We start from the raw sequence: 17,631 nt of genomic DNA, 5'->3' as shown, positions 1-17,631 counted from the left end.
TATAAAGTGCAGAAGAGGGAGTGGGATTGCCTTGGTATTTTCGTAACTAATCCAACCATAAGCTAGTTTGTGAGATAAGATTTGAGCAGAAAAGAAAAGAAGGGAAGAAAAGTTAGGTATTTTCAACATTTGGGAGTTTTAATGAAATAAAAAAGAAAAGAATTAAATTAACTTGGAAGGAGTTACCATTAAAAAAAAATTTTCATTCCAAATCGGGCAAAAAGCAAAGAAAAGCTGAAGAAAACCACAAAAAATTTGTAAATTATCCGTTTTATCCTTAAAAAGTTATTTAATGAAAATTTTATTGATTAATATGTCCAAAATTATTTTCTCTTTTTTCGTAAATTTCAAAACAACATTAAAATCTTTTTTTTTTCTTTTCCTTTCTTTTCAACCTAACCTTTCTCTTCTTTTCTTTTCCATCCTCAACTCCCAAACTTTTTACTGTGTGTGTGTGTTTTCGGGGGTAAATAAATAGAGGGGTACGTCTGACTCATCATAGACGGTCTCCACTATCATCTTTTCTTCTTCTTCTCTCTCTAAAAGGCGAGGAGGTACCATTGCAGTCGGAGAGAGTAGCCAAATAGCGAAGATCTTCCGCTCTGCTACTGGCGGAGAAGGCTGTGGTGAAGTAGGAAGAAGAGGAGAGGAAAAAGGCGGGTTTTTATCAGCGGTTTTAAGGTAAAAAAAAAAATGGGTAAAAATTACTGGGTTTTTGCTGGGGTTTGAGTGCTTTGGAATCTAGGTAATTTAGTGGATTTTGGGATTTTTGTGGTGTAACGTGATTTCTATTTTGGGTTTTCGAGTGAGTTTTAGTGAGATCTTAGTGATTTAACTAATGATATTGTTTGGATCTGAGTTTTTACTCTTCACTTGACTGCAGTTGGCATTTTTGGGTTTTTTTCTAGAATTTTTTGATGATCTAATCTGAAAAAACTACTGGCTTTTTTGTGGTTAACTTGGAAAATTGATTTTACTCAACTTTTCCCTCATGTTTTGTATTTTTGGAAATTGACTTTCGTTTTTTCCCTTGTTTTCTGGGCTTAGGGTTTGTTAGATGAATACTTTCGGTGAATGGGTGTGCTCTGTTAGTAAGTTTTTTTTTTTTTTTTGCCTTTGGAGAGGGTTTAGTCAAAGCTTCGTCCCTTTTTCTTCCCTCTTTCTTTTCTGGTTTGGGGTTGATTATGATTTTTTTTCAGATTTTTTGGGTTTGGGTTCTAGACTACTGCCAGTCATGCGTGTATTTTGTTCTCGGGTAATACCAATGCTTCCCTATGCGTCGTGATAATTTACATATGACATACTTCTGTGAATGAACAGGGATGTTTGTTTTGTGGAAATTGTTCATTGAAGTTAATGAATTAGTAGGAGAATCTTTCTTCGCTTCAAGTTCACATCACTGTTTTCATGTGAGAGAACAATCGCAGCTAATAGTCTATTTTCTAATTTTTGTTATGTTGATTACCTTCCTGAAGGCTGTTTTTACATGCATTCAAGACGTGGATGTACTTTTTATAGGACATTTTGCTGTTGTAGTTGTAGTTGGGCTGTAGACATGTTATCTGGATGTGATTTACATGATTATCCTAGTCAAAATGATGGTTTAAGTAACTGCAGAAATTTGTTATCGATTTTAGCTGATAAGGTCTAGGTGGATTTGTTGGTTATTTTAATGTGAATTAGCATGTGATAGTCTGACTCTTTGGTCAATGCATCTTTGGTATGTAGTTAAGATATGGATTGTGTTGCTTGCTTACTTGCTGTGACGCTTTTGTTGTAGTTGTTACCATGGTGAGGAAGAAGCGAACGGAACTTCCTAGTGAGGGACAGAGTTCCAGTTCCCAGGAAACTGGGGCTGGCCGTGGTGGTGGGCAACCTAGCCAACCAGTTCAACAGCAGCAGCCACAGCAGCAAGGTGGATTCCAAGGTGGAGGGAGAGGCTGGGGACCTCAGCGTGGAGGATATGGTGGCCGTGGAGGAGGGGGTGCACCGCGAGGTGGGACGGCTCCTCAACAATATCATGGTGGGCCTCCTGAATACCAGCAAGGCAGGGGTACTCAGCAGTACCAACGAGGAGGTGCACCGGCCCAGCGCCAGCGAAGTGGTGCTGTTGGCCGTGGGATACCTTCATCTGGTGGGCCTTCTGTGGCACCAGTTCCCGAGCTGCATCAAGCAACCCCAGCTCCTTATCAGTCTGGGGTGACCACTCAGCCTATGCCTTATGGGAGACCTGTAGAATCACAGGGTGAGGCTAGTTCTTCAAGCAGAGCACCTGAGCCATCATCATCGTCAGTGGAGCAGCAGTTCCAACAACTCAGTCTCCAGCCTGAAGTGAGCCAGGCAATTCAACCTGCTTCAAGCAAGTCAATGAAGTTTCCTCAGCGCCCAGGGAAGGGTAGCACTGGCATAAAGTGTATTGTCAAGGCAAATCACTTCTTTGCTGAATTGCCAGACAAAGATTTGCACCAATATGATGTGAGCTTTTTCTTGCTAGCTATATCTAAATTCTCATATGTGTATATTTTGTAATTGTCTGCTGGTTTGATCTTAAAATGAGAAGTTAATTTTCATGGGTGTTAGGTATCCATCAATCCTGAGATCACATCCCGAGGTGTTAACCGTGCTGTCATGGACCAGCTGGTTAAACTGTACAAGGAATCTCATCTTGGAAAAAGGCTTCCTGCCTATGATGGGAGAAAGAGTTTGTATACTGCAGGGCCACTCCCTTTTGTTTCCAAAGAGTTCAAGATTACCCTGATTGATGAGGATGAAGGAAATCAAGGAGGTGCTGGCAGGTTAGTTGTATATTATTTGTTTCGAACTCCCCTCTGTACTTATATAATCCTTTTTTAATGGAAATTTCATTGATTATCACATGCTTTTTCATGGATGCAGGAGAGAGAGGGATTTTAAAGTTGTAATCAAATTGGCAGCGCGTGCAGACTTGCACCATTTAGGGATGTTTCTGCAGGGAAGACAAGCAGATGCCCCTCAAGAAGCTCTTCAAGTTTTGGACATTGTTCTTCGTGAATTACCGACAACTCGGTATGCAGTCCATACCTTTTTTTTGGCTCCATTCTTGCAGTTCTAATCATCTTATCAATCTGCTGTCATTTAGGTATTTGCTAATTTCTGTTCTGATTTTTTTTTTCAAAGGTATACTCCTGTGGGCCGCTCTTTTTATTCCCCTGATTTAGGAAGAAGGCAGCCTTTAGGTGAAGGTCTGGAAAGTTGGCGTGGTTTTTATCAAAGCATTCGGCCTACTCAGATGGGGTTATCACTAAATATTGGTGAGAAATACTTCCATATTGCTCTTGTAGTTTTTGTTGTATATAATTTGGTCTCCCAATATTGGTCGGAAGGTTTCTACTGTCTTATTATATGGATGTAGATCATTGACTTGTTAAAAGCTGTCACTTTTCTGTTTGGAGTCAGTTTCTTTGTGATGATTATTTTGACCATCATAGTGATTAATTGTCTGTTTATTCCCCAATTGTAATTGTTGTGGTTTGTGGAGCAGATATGTCATCCACGGCTTTCATCGAGCCACTTCCCGTTATCGAATTTGTGACTCAGCTTCTTGCCAGGGATGTATCATCAAGACCTTTGTCTGATGCTGATCGTGTGAAGGTAAGATTTTTCTTTTTTGTGGCTTCCATCCATATTTTTTAACCCTGGGCCTCAAATTTGTTGAACGTTCAGCTTAATGCTGTTCTCATCTTTATCGTATCTGCTACCTTTTTAATGTGGGATTCTTGTTATGAAGCAAAAAAGCTGTTATGTTACATACAGCTTGTCTCGTGTTTGTGTTCTCATAGATTACAGGTTTTTCGTCTCTGTTATTAACCTTTGAAGGATGGCTAATGGTATGGTGGTCACAATCTGTCTTTTTTTTTACCCCTGAAAATTGGTATTCAAAACAGGTATTTTATGAGTATTTCACCTCATATTTACACTAAGATTAGAGATAAAAATATTTGGACCATTTAAGATTACTAGGATTATGCTCGTGGTTTTGAAGATTGTATGTTATAGCATTCGATAAAATAAAAATAAGATACTACTGGTACTATAGTGAAATTCTTTTGGATGCGATTACCTTTTGGAAATGGAAAAAGAAATTTATGAAGCTGATTCATTAGAATGTCGTATTTGGGAAATGTTTTGTTATTATTATTTTTAAAAGAATATTTGAAATACTAGATGTTTTTAAGCAACATTACTGAGTTTAAAACATTGAAAAATTGTCACTGTTTCTGTAACTTCTTCTTTTGTGGTGTGTGAACTTATTTTCTTGACTTTTATTGAGAGTTAATTTTGAAGCATTCTGAATTTGTGAAATACTGTTTTTGGCACAAAAAAGTCTCAAAGACTGCAATATCGTTGATCCATGCTGTGCATCTCAAGACCTATTTTGTGTCCTGGTGTGTCAGACCTGTCTGACCCCTATGTATAATGTCTTAGGCAATTATTATTATTTCTGTGGAAGTGGTACTCAGTAGTCAGATGGAGAAGTCTTGATTTGGGAATGTGTTGCTGTATGTGCGTCTTTGACCAGTGTTTGTACTGATGTTTGGACAATTATGCAGATTAAGAAAGCACTGAGGGGAGTGAGGGTGGAGGTTACACATCGTGGAAACATGCGCAGAAAATATCGTATCTCTGGTCTTACATCACAAGCAACACGCGAGCTGTCGTAAGAATTGCCTGTTCTCATCAATCAATATGTTGGTTATCCTGCATGGCTTGAAAGCGGGATTTGGGAGAGTACATTTTTGGTCCTGCATATTCTTGATGGTTCACTCTCTACACTAAAGAAAGTAGCCAAGATCTACAGTAACTCAAAATGCAGAATAAAAAGACAAAAGAGTGCTGCATTAACATCGATACTTCAATTTAATTAATGAAATGGAATGAAGTTACATTTTGCACAACAGAATCATGTAAATTGGCATTAAAGATAAAACAATTTTTTCCCTATGTGCATGTACAGCTTAGTGTGTGTTCCTTCACCTCAAATTTTGGGTTCTTGCTCTTAAAATTGTAGATGGCAAGGATCTGGCTGGCTATTTGGAATGCTTAGTTAACTTGATATAAAGTTGTTGATGTGCTTCTGGTAATTATTTTTTTTGATTTTTGCTAGTTTTCCTGTCGACGAGAGGGGTACAATGAAATCTGTTGTTGAGTACTTCCATGAGACATATGGGTTTGTGATTCATCATACGCAATTGCCTTGTTTACAAGTTGGAAATCAGCAAAGGCCAAATTACTTGCCAATGGAGGTTGACTTCATTTTTACATGCGAATGTTCTATTTCTCTCTGAAGTTTATGACTCTTGTTTTTACATAATGTTTTATGTTTTAGGTCTGTAAGATTGTTGAGGGCCAGAGGTATTCCAAGAGGTTGAATGAGAGACAGATAACTGCTCTTTTGAAAGTGACCTGCCAGCGTCCTCAGGAGAGGGAACGTGATATTCTTCAGGTAAGGTTTAGAATAAATTGTCTCCATCAGCAAGTACTTCATTTTTTGTGGTCAAAAGATATTTGGCTATAATTTTGTATTTTCATTTAAATTGTCTTTTTGGATAACTTTTTGGACCTTTGGAAGTGCTTCAAATATCTTGCGTATTTCCCTTTCAGACTGTACGTCATAATGCCTATGCTGATGACCCATATGCTAAAGAGTTCGGTATCAGGATTAGTGAGAAGCTGGCTCAAGTTGAAGCCCGCATTTTACCTGCTCCTCGGGTAAGGATATCATATATACTTTCCAGCCTATTGCGGTCTTGAATGTTTACGCAGTATGGTACCTTGTTGGTTTAATCTTTTTTTCCCCTGCACTTCTAATTTCTAGCTCAAGTACCACGATTCTGGTCGGGAGAAGGACTGTCTGCCACAAGTCGGGCAATGGAACATGATGAACAAGGTTATTTCCATCAAGTAGAGCTGTTATGTTAACGTGTATTGGGTTAATCTTGTACAGTGATTCTTTTCTGGTTGCCAATAAGACTCAAAAATGGAGGATGTGATGATAAACTCTGAAAATTTTCTTTTTGTATTGATGCAAGTTATCATGCTAGTCCTCGTGTTTGTGCTAATCCACCCTTTGGTCCACTTGTTCAGAGTCTTATGTAAAGGGAAAAAGAAGGTGAAGCTAATTCTACATGGTTGCTAAAAAGTATCAGCCATCTGGGACATGTCTATTTGCTGGTGGTTATGAATTGTGCATTTTGATTAACGTAGCTACTATTGTCAATTGTATGAGGAGTATGTTACATGTAAAATGTTGGAAGTAGTTGTCTATTAGAAACAAAAGTTTGTGATGCTCGTGTGGAAGGATTTGTTGTAGTCTTTGTAGTTGGCATATTATCCATTTTTATCTTTTTGAGTTCTTGCTTCTAATGAAAGTAATTAGGATGCTGAGTACTTATAATACCATTGACGTCTTGCAGAAAATGGTTAATGGAGGAACAGTAAATAACTGGATTTGTGTAAATTTCTCTCGCAATGTGAAAGATGTAGCAGTTCGTGACTTTTGTCATGAGCTGGCCCAGATGTGTATAACCTCTGGAATGGTATGTACAGTTTTGAGATGTTCTTTCACTCTGATTGAGATCTTAAACTTCCATATTAACAAATGGAACTTGTTTGTTCATTTGTGCAGAACTTTAATCCTCATCCTGTTTTGGCCCCAATGTATGTTCGTCCTGATCAAGTTGAAAGAGCCTTAAAAGCTAGATTCCATGAAGCCTTGACTAACCTTCCACCTCCAAAGAAGGAACTGGACTTGCTGATTGTTATTTTGCCCGACAATAATGGCTCTCTTTATGGTGAAGCACTTGTTACAAATCGTCTTCTGTGTTCCAGATATATTACGTATGATTTATTTCTCATCTAATTGGTGCTTTTTTTTTTTGGACCTTTTAACAGGTGATTTGAAACGGATTTGTGAGACAGATCTTGGAATTGTCTCCCAGTGTTGTCTGACAAAGCACGTCTTCAGGCTGAGCAAACAATATCTTGCCAATGTTGCATTGAAGATCAATGTGAAGGTTGGAGGAAGAAACACAGTGCTTGTTGATGCTCTTTCTCGTCGTATACCCCTAGTCAGTGACAGACCTACTATAATTTTTGGCGCTGACGTTACACATCCCCACCCTGGCGAGGATTCGAGCCCATCCATTGCAGCTGTATGACACTCTTCATCCTGCTTCAGCTTTCGTTGCACCTCTCTCCCTCTTCCCCCCTCTCTCTCTCTCTCTCTGCAACTGTTGGGATTCATTGTGCCATGATTGACTGTTGTTTGTGTTCGAGTCTAGGTGGTTGCATCTCAGGATTGGCCTGAAGTTACCAAATATGCTGGTTTGGTTAGTGCTCAAGCACATCGTCAAGAGCTGATTCAAGATCTGTTTAAAGCTTGGCAAGATCCTGGCAGGGGAACTGTGACAGGTGGCATGATCAAGTATGATTTCTCTCCTCCAGCCGCTTCCTATTTCACTTCCTTGACTGTCTTCTTCTGCGCGCTCTTGGTTCTTTTTTGTTTGAAGGTTCTCAATTACTTTTCACATTTTCTGGTCTACAAGCTGACGACTATACTTGTGTTGACAGGGAACTCCTCATATCTTTCCGTAAAGCAACTGGACAGAAACCGCAGAGGATTATTTTTTATAGGTATTGTGGATGCGCTGCAATCCCTGTGTTTTTTCCATTCACTTGTTATGCCTGATTTGTCGTACTCCTTTTGCAGAGATGGTGTCAGTGAGGGGCAGTTCTATCAAGTATTACTCTATGAACTTGATGCAATACGCAGGGTAAAAGCCTCTCTCGCTGATTGCCTTCTATCTCTCAGCTAAGATGGAATATGTCGCATCTTAGTTACTGTTTTCTTGTGTTTGTTACAGGCATGTGCTTCTTTGGAACCAAACTATCAGCCCCCAGTTACTTTTGTTGTTGTTCAGAAACGTCACCATACAAGATTGTTTGCCAATAACCATCATGACCGGAATGCAGTTGACCGAAGTGGAAATATTCTGCCTGGTGCGTAATCTTTTTTCGTATGACACTGCTCAAAAATTTTTTTGATAGTGGTACAAACTGATGTTTAAATTTTCTCCCTTGTGGGAAATCTCAGGTACTGTTGTAGATTCAAAGATCTGCCATCCAACGGAATTTGATTTCTACCTTTGCAGCCATGCTGGAATACAGGTACGACATATCTTGCTTTCTCCTGTTGAAGACAAATTAACTGCTTTATATATAATGATGAATATTGAATGGTCATGGAGAATTCTTGTTAACAGGGTACCAGCCGACCAGCACATTATCATGTCTTGTGGGATGAGAACAACTTTTCAGCTGATCACCTACAATCTCTTACAAACGATCTCTGCTATACGTAATTGGATCACTCTGCTCTTTGTAATGTTTTGCCTAGTTCCTCTAGATAGTTAAGCTAATTGTTCTTCATTTCTGTTGCAGTTATGCAAGATGCACTCGTTCTGTTTCCATTGGTAAGATTTTTTCTGTTTCTTCCAAGTTGAATAAGTGTGTTGAGAGGGGCGATGCTGATGCTCACTCTTCCTTTGTGCAGTGCCACCCGCCTATTATGCCCATTTGGCTGCTTTTCGTGCGCGATTCTACATGGAGCCAGAGACATCTGATAGTGGTTCAGTAACAAGTAGTGCTGCTGCTAGTCGCGGCGGTGTTGGTCCTGGGGGTGGTGCAAGGAGCACGCGTGCACCGGGTTCAAATGTCAATGTTCGGCCTCTTCCTGCCCTAAAGGACAACGTGAAGAGGGTTATGTTTTATTGTTAAGCCAGCCACATTCTTTGGAAGTTGCTGCTTTATGTCGAACAGTGGTTTGTTTTGCTAGTAACGTACTGAGAAACATTAGATCTCGGCCAAACTTTCGTGGCTGACTATAGCTCAACGTGACATTAGATCTCAACCAAACTTTTTTGGTTGACTGCTCAGTGTGTTGAGTTTAAGTTTGTATTTGTTTTCGTGTTTTCTGGGTTGTGCAACCGAATCTTGTTTGTGTTATGTTTGCTGGTGATTGCTGAATATCATGCTGCCTTGGAACTGTTTGGTAGGTCGTCTATTTAGACATGGGCTTCAATTTTAGTGATTCATTCGTCAGCTCTGTTTTGCATTTGTAGCCTGAAGTTGGAAAGGGTTGCATTAATTGTTTTTTGTTAGCATATTCATTGTTCTTTGTAGCCTGAAGTAGGTGGGGAGTTCAAATCCCACCTGCAAAAAAAATCCAAGGGAGGTGTTATAACACCCCCTTAGTCTAGTTAGGTTTGCATACCTACTAGTCCTTGGTACACAAGCTTCCTTAGGCTCCCCTCCTTGTAGATTAGGATAGGAGATTAGGATAGAGTAGGTTTATACAGGAAAAAAAAAAAAATTATGCCCTTTGTGGTTCAAGTATGTGGGCTTTGCTATGCTTCATAGACATAGAAGTACCCTCTCAAATCATGCTTCTAAATCTACCAGTCTTGGAACTGCTGCATCTTTACCTGCAAGGTTTTTTGGCTCTTGGTCTGTTGATGATGAGTTGTCCATGGTAGGATGTTTGAATCACGCGTGTTTGTTGCTTGATGTAGCAGCGCCTTGACTTCTCCTAAAAATGAGTTATTGTGGAAATCTTTGGTCCCCTGCTAAAGCAGATGTCCTAATGCCTAGGACGTACAATTTTTCAGCCGAACTTGAGAGGATGGCAATATCCTCTAGGCTCTAGAGGTTGCAGACTGCTACGAGAAGGGTTAGAATCCTCTAGGCTCTATCTAGCGATGTGGTTTGAGGCTTTGACTGCTGGGGCGATTTCATCTTTTCTTTTCAGTGAAGTATGCGGTGCTCTTTTCCATCTGCTTTATAATCTTTTTGCTCCGAGAGTAAGTAAAGAATTGAGGATGTTTTAGTCTAATGAATGGTTAAAGGTTTTGGGATTAAGTCCTCCTTTTCTCGTTGCCTCTTGAATCTCTCTCTCTCTCTCTTTCCCTGCTTAAAAAAAGAAATTTCGAAAAAGTGTGATTTATATCTATCGCCTTTGTAGTATTGCCCAACAATCAGTAGGTCCCTTGACTTTTAGAAAATAACAATTAACCCCGCTGCTCTTGATATCTGTCTCCCCTGTAGTTTTGCTCATTGACCAGTGGACCCCTTGAGCTTTCGAAAATAACAGCAAAACCTCACTGACTTGACAAATGCTAAAAGGTGTTAACTGGATTTTTTTAGGCAATATTCTGAGAAATTAGCCCTCCCTCTTATATGGACAAAATTAACCTATCCTAGGTGAATATGAAAATCGTTTAACCATAAAATAATAGCCAAGAAAGAGGGGGGGGGGGGGGGGAAATCTTAAAATGAAAAAAATTGCAATACAAAATGGAAAGAAAATCAAACTGTGTTGCTTTCTAGCCACATGACCAAAACTCACCACCATCTCAACCCTCCTAACTCCTCAACCCTAAAATCTCTTTTTAATTTTATCAACAATGCAAACAAAAGCCTTGAAATAGATGCATCTGCTTTTTCTGTAACTCAATATCAATACCCAACTCCAAAGCACCTCCAATAACCACAATCAATTTTCTAATAAGAAGAGTATAAGCCATAGAAATAGATAGATGCATCTGCTTAGCGATTTATGATGCAAGGATAGGCTTTGGTTCTTCCAAATTGTTGGGGATTTCTGACTTCACTAGTTTGCTTGCATCTGCCAATGGCAAACAACATCTATTGGATTTTACAATTCACTGGCATAGGCATGTATAAATGATATATCCAAACCCATCAAATAAAAAATGGAAGATGCAAGGCTTGTGGGTAATGAAGAAGAAGGAAACATGATAGTCACAGGAGACGGTTGGGGATTCATCCAAGAGTTATTTTAATGGAGTTTGTGATGGAATGGGTTATTGGGATTCATCCAAGGTTGTCCTTTGTTTTGATAATTTGATTTTTTTTTAAAATTTTTAATTTTTTACTAGATGGGCTTTTGTTACTTTCTTGGATACTCTCCAACCTAAATAGCAAATTGAAGTAAGGCGATTAAAGATTTGGAGGGGCAACATTGAGAGTTGATAAAAAAATTTTGTTAAAAAATTTTGAAGTGAAAGGGGATTACTGTTATTTTTTAAAATTCAAGGGGTCCACTAGTAGTTTGGCCAAATCAAGAGGGAGGTAGATGTAATTAACCCTTTAGAAAAAGGTCTTAGAAAAGCATCCTATTTTACTGTGGTATAACTTGTCAATATATGGTTCAGAGAGTTAACGGACAAATGTTTGATAAATATCTTGAAAAGATTACCCATAAAAATGCTACTATAACAGACAGACGCAAAACTAATCTAATGAAAAGTTCTTTTTCAGCAAATATCAGATTCATATGTACCTTCCTAGACTCTCATTTTGAAGAAAAAAAAAAATGCAGGTACTCATACTATAGTTCAAAAATTACATCAGAAAAGGACAAGTTACTTAACATGGTTTTTTTTTTTTTTTTTTTCTCAAAAACATTCTAGCGGGGAAAGGGTGAGATTCGAGGAAAAGAAAGATTCTTTTTTAGCGGGGAAGAAGTAAGAATTGAGTAGTGCACGCGAGAATTGACGAATAATAATTGAATTCACAAGTAAAGAAAGATTTGTGTGTGCATGGAGAGAATCATTATTGATTGATTGCAAATAAGTTATAAAAGTGTTTTACCAATGAAAGCAAGAGGTTTTTTCAGTCAAGCTTGCAGCACGGAGACCACTGAAGAAAAGAATAAATGCTGAATTGTTCACCGCTTTTCCTCTACTATTTCACGTTGGGGGAAAGACAAAAGCTTAGTTTTGCTCACTGGAGAGATGAATTCTTTTCTTGGCTTATCATTTTTATTTCCCACGGTTAGGCCCAAGGAATGTTCTTTCTCTTCCTCATGCGATCTAAATCCTTGCCAAAAACTTCATTTCCACGCGCAAGGCTTTCCCTCCAAACCCCATATATAAATATGCATGGTGTTTTCCTGATGGATATGCGAAAGAGACAGGCAACAAAATCCTACTAGTTCTCATCTTTGAACCATTGAAAAAAGAAGCAAATAAAAACCATTTCGTCGATAGTTTCCCAATCAATGGCTTTTGCAGTGGTAGATGGTCTCATGCCTGATGCATTAAGGCAGAGTCGGTACCATATGAAGAGATGCTTTGCCAGGTGATAATCAAGTCTTCATCATTGCGATTTTCTTTATTTGGTTGCAAATCTTTACCATGCAGAGTTCTAACTTCTTTCGGTGTTTGGCACTTGAATTTGGAAAAAATGCAAATAAAACGTATTGTGATTTGTGAAGGTTTACTAGCATGGGACCGAGGCTGATGAAACACCAGCATTTGATGGAAGAGATGGAGAGTGTAATCGTGGACAGGGCTGACAGAGCCAAGGTTTTGGAGGTATCACTCGGTGAAATCCTGAGTTCCACACAGGTAAAAGGAAATTTATCTTTTCGACTTGACTGTCAGCTGATCAGCTCCCTGCCAAAAGCTCCACAACAAGCAATCGTAATGATTAAAAAGCAGATTAGGCATTGCTGATCTAACTAATTTTCTGGTTAAATTTGCAGGAAGCGGCTGTTGTACCGCCTTATGTTGCTTTTGCAGTGAGATACGGTTCTGGATGCTTCGACTATGTTAAGGTGAATGCCGAGGATCTATCAGCTAATAATATTACTGCAACCGAATACCTGAGACTAAAAGAAATGATCTACGATGAAAACTGGTAAGCAGGACATAGCAGAGAAATGACACTGATGAGTTAGTATTGCAATTTTGAGAATATAACTCATTATGAAATCAGTTTTTGAAGTTCGTGACATGGTAATATCTTCATCTACAGGTCAAAGGATGAAAATGCTCTGGAACTAGATTTTAGAGCATTTGACTTTGGTATTCCACGTCTGGCACTCACTTCTTCAGTTGGCAAGGGAATTAGCTACATCTCAAAGTTCATGGCTTCAAAGTTCATTGGTGATCCTGAGAGTGCTAAACCATTGGTCGAATACTTGCTAACTCTTAATCACCAAGGAGAGGTTGGCAATTAGAAAAAGTTTACGCAATTGTCAATGCCAACTCTTCCTGAAATAGTGCATTTAAAGCTGACTATAACATTCTACTTTTAACTTCTCAAAATTGCAGAATCTGATGATCAATGACACCCTGAACACGGTGACAAAGCTTCGAACAGCACTGATTGTTGCTGAAGTTTTTCTCTCTTCCATGGCAAAAGACACACCTTATCAAAACTTCGAGCAGAGGTAGACTTTGCTGCTTTTAATACAGTTATGATAATATTCCCGCTTTTAGGATCTGAATGTTATTTGATTACTTGGATGATCCAGGCTTAAAGAGTTTGGTTTTGAGAAAGGTTGGGGGGATACTGCAGAAAGAGTCAAGGAAACAATGAGGATGCTTTCTGAGATACTTCAGGCTCCAGATCCCCTAAACGTGGAATCACTTTTCAGCAGGCTTCCAGTTATTTTCAACGTTGTAATCTTCTCCATTCATGGGTACTTTGGCCAATCAGATGTCCTAGGTTTGCCCGATACTGGAGGCCAGGTGCATATTTGTATCAACATTTTTCTCCAACTCATTGCTCCCAATAGCATCAGTAACTAGGTATTGGTTTTGATAATGCAAAATGAAGAGTAATTTTGTACTTATCTGTTACATTGAAAAGGTAGTCTACATTCTGGACCAAGTAAAAGCTCTAGAGGAAGAATTACTTTCAAGAATCAAGCAACAAGGCTTGAATGTGAGGCCTCGAATTCTAGTGGTAAGCATGGGCGCAATTCAGGCTGATATTTGTGGGTGGCTACAACTACAAGACTGCTAAATTTTCAACTTCTCGCATGTGGGCAGGTCACTCGTCTCATACCAGACGCACAAGGCACAAAGTGTAATCAGGAGATTGAGCCTATCATTAACGCCAAACACTCCCATATTGTTCGTGTCCCTTTTCAAACTGAGAAAGGGGTTCTCCGCCAGTGGATTTCACGATTTGATATATATCCGCATTTGGAGAGATTTGCCCAGGCAAGTGATTAATCTGCCTTCATTTGGGACATATTCTTGATCATTTTTTTTTATCAGTTGTTTATTACTTTCTATCGCTTCTCTGCCTTGTTTTTAGGATGCTGCTGAAAAGGTCCTAGAACTACTGGAAGGTAAACCAGACCTTATCATTGGGAACTACACAGATGGAAACTTAGTCGCATCTCTAATGGCCAGAGAGCTTGGAGTAACTCTGGTTGGCCATTTTGATTAATCATTTATATACTTCCGGATTTGTGACATTGTGTTTGTCAGAAAATTGTGGAACATCTAACATGGAAAAGTTTCAATTAGGGAACAATTGCTCATGCACTTGAGAAAACCAAATATGAAGATTCTGATATCAAATGGAAGGAATTTGATCAAAAGCACCATTTTTCTTGCCAATTCACTGCTGATTTAATAGCAATGAATGCTGCCGATTTTGTAGTTACCAGCACATTTCAAGAGATTGCTGGAAGGTTAGTCTGTTAAATACCATTTACGTTCCTGGAGACACAATAGGTCACGAGGGGCTCAAAGTAAAGATGGCCAGAACTAACCTTTTCTTGTTCTTTCATAATCCAGTAAAACCAGGCCTGGACAATATGAAAGCCATACGGCATTCACAATGCCAGGGCTGTATCGAGTAGTTTCAGGCATCGATGTCTTTGACCCAAAATTCAACATTGCTGCTCCTGGAGCTGATCAATCTGTCTACTTCCCCTTTTCTGAGAAAAAGAAGCGATTCACCTCGTTTCATCCCGCCATCGAGGAGCTACTGTACAGTAAAGACAACAACGCTGAGCATATGTAAGTCTTTTCCCTGTATCTGCAAAATAAGTCTGTTCTACCTAATTTTGGCACTAAAGCTGAACTGCTCCTGGAACAGTGGAGTTCTTGCAGACCGGAAGAAACCAATAATCTTTTCAATGTCAAGAATTGACAAAGTGAAGAATATTACAGGACTGACAGAATGGTATGGAAAGAACAAGAGGCTCCGAGATTTGGTAAACCTCGTTATTGTTGGGGGATGTTTCGATCCTTCCAAGTCTAAAGATAGGGAAGAAATGGAAGAAATTAAGAAGATGCATACTTTAATTGAGAAATACCAACTCAAGGATCAAATGAGATGGATTGCAGCTCAGACTGATAGAAACAGGAATGGTGAACTTTACCGATGCATTGCTGACACAAAGGGAGCTTTTGTTCAGCCTGCATTGTATGAAGCCTTTGGATTGACAGTAATTGAGGCCATGAATTGTGGATTACCTACTTTTGCCACCATTCAAGGAGGACCGGCTGAAATAATTGTGGATGGAGTCTCAGGCTTTCACATTGATCCTTACAATGGTGATGAGACAAGCAACAAGATTGCTGATTTCTTTGCAAAGTGTAGGAAACAATCTGGACACTGGAACAGAACGTCTGAAGAGGGCCTCAGGCGCATATATGAATGGTACAATTAGATGAACCTTTAATATCTGAAGAATATTCCATGACTCGTGTTATTAGTACTACTTTCTTATCCATCGAATCTTTTGTTTTAATTGTTCCAGCTATACATGGAATATCTATGCAAAGAAAGTCCTAAATATAGGATCCACCTATGGCTTCTGGAGGCAATTCAAGAAGGAACAAAAGAATGCTAAGCTTAGATACATTGATCTGTTCTACAATCTGCAGTTCAAGAAGATGGTAAGCTGTCTGCACTAATACCATTTGCTCAGTGAAAATATAGCTACAGATGACTTATTTATGTATATTATACTAGGCTCAGGACATGGCCATCAAAAGTGAAGAAAGCCAACAAATTCCACCGACAGAAACTGCACAGCCCGAACAACCAAAAGAAGAAGCAGCTCCCAAACAACCAGAATCAGCACCAGAAGCACTAAAAGAAGTCCTTCCAGAACCAAGGCATGTTAAACTCATCCCTCTCTTTTACTACATTCCTTGTAATTTGAAACACCCTGAAAGACTAAAAACTATGCACAAAACACGATGGCTACTCCACGTTACACATTCAAATTAATAGAATCGTAACACTTTGCACCTCTACACTTGAAGCATTTCAAAAATGGGAAAAAAAATAAATATAAAAACAATTCAGCTCACAATAGAAGATGAAGTGTTAGATTGGATGGATAGAAAATTGCTTTCTGTGTGTAACAAGTTAATGAGATGATAATTTGACAACCATTACTGTCTTTTATTCTTTAGCCAAAGGGACCTATTATCATAGTTGTGTTTTGCTTAAACTTGTGACAGCATAGTTGAGGAGGCTGAAAAAGATAAAGAGCGGCAGAAGCAGCTTGATGAAAGTATTACAAGAACTGAACCTGCATCATGTCCCTACTGCAGTTGGCTGTGCTTATGCATCTCTACTTCTATCTTACTTTATGCCTTGATAAAGTTGTATGGTGGATTAAATGACGGTGCATCTTCTACGCAAAATCCATGATTCGGTGTCACAATTCCGTCTTCAATTGTAAACTAAATAAACTAATCAATCATATTCAATGCCAACAATAGTGTTTGATTTCCCTTCTTTCTGTGTTTTTTTTTTAAAACTATTTTATGATAGTCTCTTCCCACAAAATTCCTTTCTTGGTGTTTATTGGAGTTATGCATGTGTAATCTTGCATATCGTATGTATGACATTTCCCCAGTGTTATTAGACCCGGATCGGATTGGTATGACCATGAACTGACCTTCTTTTCAAATTGGTTTGTAGTATAAAATCGCTTTGGTAAAAAATCAGTCAAAATCATTAAAAATCGGCTATACCAGTGACCCAATTCTCAAACTTTTCTTTCTTGTTTTCCCCAAACATAATTTGAGTTACTTAAATTGTAACACTTTCATTTATTAATAGAAATAAGAAAATATCACCCATTTAGTGTAAATATCAAAATCACTTGCTTTCCTAAATGATCTCTAAATTAAGATGTTTTTATCCTTATGATCTCATTAATTTAGCATCAATGATTTCAACTTGCATTAATTTGTTTTAATTTAGTTTTTTAAGTAGTTTTGGAGAATGGACATATTTTAACCAAAAATTTACATTTTTATACATAATTATTAGGTGTATATTTGATTGAAAGCTAATATTTTTGGAACATTTTTCATGATTGACCAAATATAACCAAAAATTTAATTTCAATATTTTTGAAACTTATAAGAATATAAAATAATCATAATATCATGCTGACGTCAGTGGGTTTTTTAGAATGGTCCGACCAATCTGATCAGTTGACCTCTGACCCAATAGTTTAGCCAATTCGCTGTCCAGTTTGAGTTTTACAACATTGTATTTCCTTGTGGTATTAAATTCAACTTCCATAACGTCATTAGCACTCGTTGGAAAAGAATCTAAATCGTGTATGAGGGCTTGGTTTCAGTTTGTTCAAATGAAAAGGCTTAAAAGCCATCTATGGATTTTATGATTATCTAATTAATGTTTTATCAATTGAATTACGTTTTGGCACCAATTGAACAAAGGAAAATGTAATCGTAGTTCACTTTTTATTAATTAAATTAGGCACCCACAATTTGT

General features: G+C 38.4%; 2 protein-coding genes across 2 annotated transcripts; both read left to right on the top strand.

Moving 5' to 3' along the window:
* The first annotated feature begins 515 nt into the window (after positions 1–515).
* LOC113767390 (protein argonaute 1) lies at positions 516–9,104 on the top strand. Its single transcript, XM_027311470.1, has 22 exons — positions 516–681; positions 1,781–2,475; positions 2,581–2,795; positions 2,896–3,045; positions 3,157–3,290; positions 3,521–3,630; positions 4,590–4,696; positions 5,144–5,282; positions 5,366–5,482; positions 5,641–5,748; positions 5,855–5,926; positions 6,453–6,575; positions 6,665–6,830; positions 6,931–7,190; positions 7,320–7,462; positions 7,609–7,671; positions 7,748–7,811; positions 7,902–8,037; positions 8,132–8,205; positions 8,301–8,395; positions 8,479–8,510; positions 8,591–9,104. The coding sequence occupies exons 2-22, from the start codon at positions 1,789–1,791 to the stop codon at positions 8,812–8,814; spliced, it is 3,219 nt and encodes a 1,072-aa protein (XP_027167271.1). The 5' UTR covers positions 516–681; positions 1,781–1,788; the 3' UTR covers positions 8,815–9,104.
* A 2,942-nt stretch (positions 9,105–12,046) lies between these two features.
* LOC113768255 (sucrose synthase 7-like) lies at positions 12,047–16,616 on the top strand. Its single transcript, XM_027312532.1, has 15 exons — positions 12,047–12,198; positions 12,335–12,467; positions 12,605–12,759; positions 12,877–13,069; positions 13,176–13,294; positions 13,379–13,595; positions 13,717–13,812; positions 13,899–14,072; positions 14,170–14,286; positions 14,385–14,551; positions 14,658–14,882; positions 14,962–15,528; positions 15,629–15,767; positions 15,844–15,989; positions 16,341–16,616. The coding sequence occupies exons 1-15, from the start codon at positions 12,119–12,121 to the stop codon at positions 16,531–16,533; spliced, it is 2,721 nt and encodes a 906-aa protein (XP_027168333.1). The 5' UTR covers positions 12,047–12,118; the 3' UTR covers positions 16,534–16,616.
* The last annotated feature ends 1,015 nt before the right edge of the window (positions 16,617–17,631 follow it).

The sequence above is a fragment of the Coffea eugenioides genome, chromosome 4, assembly GCF_003713205.1.
Source record: "Coffea eugenioides isolate CCC68of chromosome 4, Ceug_1.0, whole genome shotgun sequence".
NCBI lineage: Eukaryota > Viridiplantae > Streptophyta > Magnoliopsida > Gentianales > Rubiaceae > Coffea > Coffea eugenioides.
The sequence above is the reverse complement of the archived record's forward strand: the minus strand, read 5'-3'. Positions and strand labels throughout refer to the sequence as shown.

Coding starts and splice junctions, on each gene's coding strand:
- LOC113767390 (XM_027311470.1), top strand. CDS start 1,789: ATGGTGAGGAAGAAGCGAACGGAACTTCCTAGTGAGGGACAGAGTTCC. Junction 2,796..2,895: donor AATCAAGGAGGTGCTGGCAG/GTTAGTTGTATA, acceptor TCATGGATGCAG/GAGAGAGAGGGATTTTAAAG. Junction 5,283..5,365: donor CAAATTACTTGCCAATGGAG/GTTGACTTCATT, acceptor TTTATGTTTTAG/GTCTGTAAGATTGTTGAGGG.
- LOC113768255 (XM_027312532.1), top strand. CDS start 12,119: ATGGCTTTTGCAGTGGTAGATGGTCTCATGCCTGATGCATTAAGGCAG. Junction 12,199..12,334: donor ATGAAGAGATGCTTTGCCAG/GTGATAATCAAG, acceptor TGATTTGTGAAG/GTTTACTAGCATGGGACCGA. Junction 13,813..13,898: donor TGAGGCCTCGAATTCTAGTG/GTAAGCATGGGC, acceptor GCATGTGGGCAG/GTCACTCGTCTCATACCAGA.